This window comes from Ylistrum balloti, unplaced genomic scaffold (assembly GCF_031769215.1).
Source record: "Ylistrum balloti isolate Yb309-2 unplaced genomic scaffold, AGI_CSIRO_Ybal_v1 Utg370358, whole genome shotgun sequence".
In the NCBI taxonomy this organism is placed as follows: domain Eukaryota; kingdom Metazoa; phylum Mollusca; class Bivalvia; order Pectinida; family Pectinidae; genus Ylistrum; species Ylistrum balloti.
Window position 1 is genome coordinate 15,576 of NW_026782254.1, and position 1,950 is coordinate 17,525.

Genomic DNA, 1,950 nt, shown 5'->3' on the forward strand with positions numbered 1-1,950 from the left:
ATATACTGCTGTATAGTCATCATATACTGCTGTATAGTCATCATATACTGCTGTATAATCAGATACTATTGTATAGTCATCATATACTGCAGTATAGTCATCATATACTGCTGTATATTTATCATATACTGCTGTATAGTCATCATATGTTGGAGGACTAGACTGAGTGTTAGATTTTAAACATGATCTGAATTAATTAAGCGAGGGCAGGGATCGAACAGAATTTTTTAAGTTGTTCCAACAGTTGAAAGTAGAAGGAAGAAAAGAAGAGTTAGTAAGAGAGAGTCTAAAAAGAGGAATCCTATAGTTGTTATTGTTACGTAAATTATAACGATTATTTTCACCAAAGTAGTAAGAAATTGCCGGTATGAGCGCATTTTCAAATTAGGGTTGAAAACCAACCACTAACACATCTGACTCAACAAGCTCAAAACCAACCACAACAATGTTTAAACATGGTCTTAATGACTTAAAGAAAAATGACGTTTCTAAAAATGACTTAAAGAAAAAACATTCTATAATGTAACGAGCGGCCTCGCAAGCTCGACTATCTCCTTATTGCTGACCCATGAATTGAACGTCTCTGGATAACCCTTCCACTTGACCAGCGACCTCGTTTTACCCTTCATGACGACTTTTTCTATCCTGTATAAATCTTGGTTCGTCTTCTGCAACTCGGGTTCGTAGAAGGTACCCCGAATTTCTTCTCCGTTTTGGTCGCTAATCTTATACGTTACGGGCGACGTGCGTTGTACCGCCGTTATCGTGAATACTTCTTCCGTCCATCTCGGTTGATAGCCCTTCTCAAAGGTTTTCATTTTCTTGCTTATCCGCACGGCGTCTCCGACGGAAAACTTGGGGTGAATTATCCTAGGCTCATCATGGTTGGGGTATAGCTTCATCCACACTCGGGTTTCATTTTTCTTCTTGCTGGCTTCGGTGGGTTTATGTTTTGTTGACGAGTGTGTGTGTCGTATTATTGTACTGATCGACAAGTTCTTCGAGCACATTGATGTAGACACTCGTGGAATTGGAGGAAAAATATTTCCCAATTTTTTCCTTCATCGTTCTGATCCATCTCTCCACCACACTCGATTTTTCCTCGTTTTCAATCGAGTATAACTCGACTAAACTCTGCACGTCTTTATTGTAAAACTCTTTGCCCTTATCCACCCAAATCTTTTTCGGTTTCCTCCCCTTGAGTATCTTTTTCAGTGCAGCTGCGACCGATTTCCCCGTTTTATCTTTTAATGGCACTAACCAACCGTACTTGTAGAAAATGTCGATAACGGCAAGGAGATACTTGGTGCCGCGATTAAATTTCGAGAATGCCTGCATGTCTACCAAATCTGCGGCCCAAATTTCATCGATGCCATTAACACGTACCCTCCTTCTCTCAAACTTTTTTCTCACGGGTCTGTGTAATTCTTCAGCCAATGCTTTGAGTGCTGTAGGCGTTGAGCTCATCTCCTCAACCTGCTACTTTTTTTCCCTCCCACCCCCATTCCAAACCTCATCTTAGTGCCAATGATCTTGTCCACAATAGATCTATCCAACCTCTCTCTAAGTGTAGGGTTAACAATTCCACCCAGTTCAGCTAACATATTCTTGTCACATACCCTATTTCTTGTATTAGTGTCCTTGTTTTTCAAGTAACACACATCATGATGGTATACAACATTATCAACCCTGTTGATAGGTTTACTCCATTCCTTTGGTGTGAGGTCTGGTTTCAGCCTTTTACCGAGATTAGTCCCAGGTCCCGTAAAATTATGTCCCGGGAGATGCATTTCAAACGATAAATGATTGATGGCTTCATTCACCATTGATCCGCCTACAAATTGTGTTTTTGTTGTCCCACACACGACACATTTACCCCGCTTCATATTTCGTCCATTTTTAGAAACAGTGTTTTGAACACCACTTGTTTCAGTGGCTCTTTTGCATTTA

General features: G+C 40.4%; 1 protein-coding gene across 1 annotated transcript; it reads right to left on the reverse strand.

Annotated features, from left to right (window-relative positions):
• Nucleotides 1–945: 945 nt before the first annotated feature.
• On the reverse strand, nucleotides 946–1,467 carry LOC132553836 (uncharacterized). Its single transcript, XM_060218118.1, has one exon. It carries the CDS (start codon nucleotides 1,465–1,467, stop codon nucleotides 946–948), a length of 522 nt encoding a protein of 173 aa, XP_060074101.1.
• Nucleotides 1,468–1,950: the final 483 nt, after the last annotated feature.

Bases quoted from the DNA above. Each gene is read 5' to 3' on its own strand.
- LOC132553836 (XM_060218118.1), bottom strand. From the start codon at position 1,467: ATGAGCTCAACGCCTACAGCACTCAAAGCATTGGCTGAAGAATTACAC.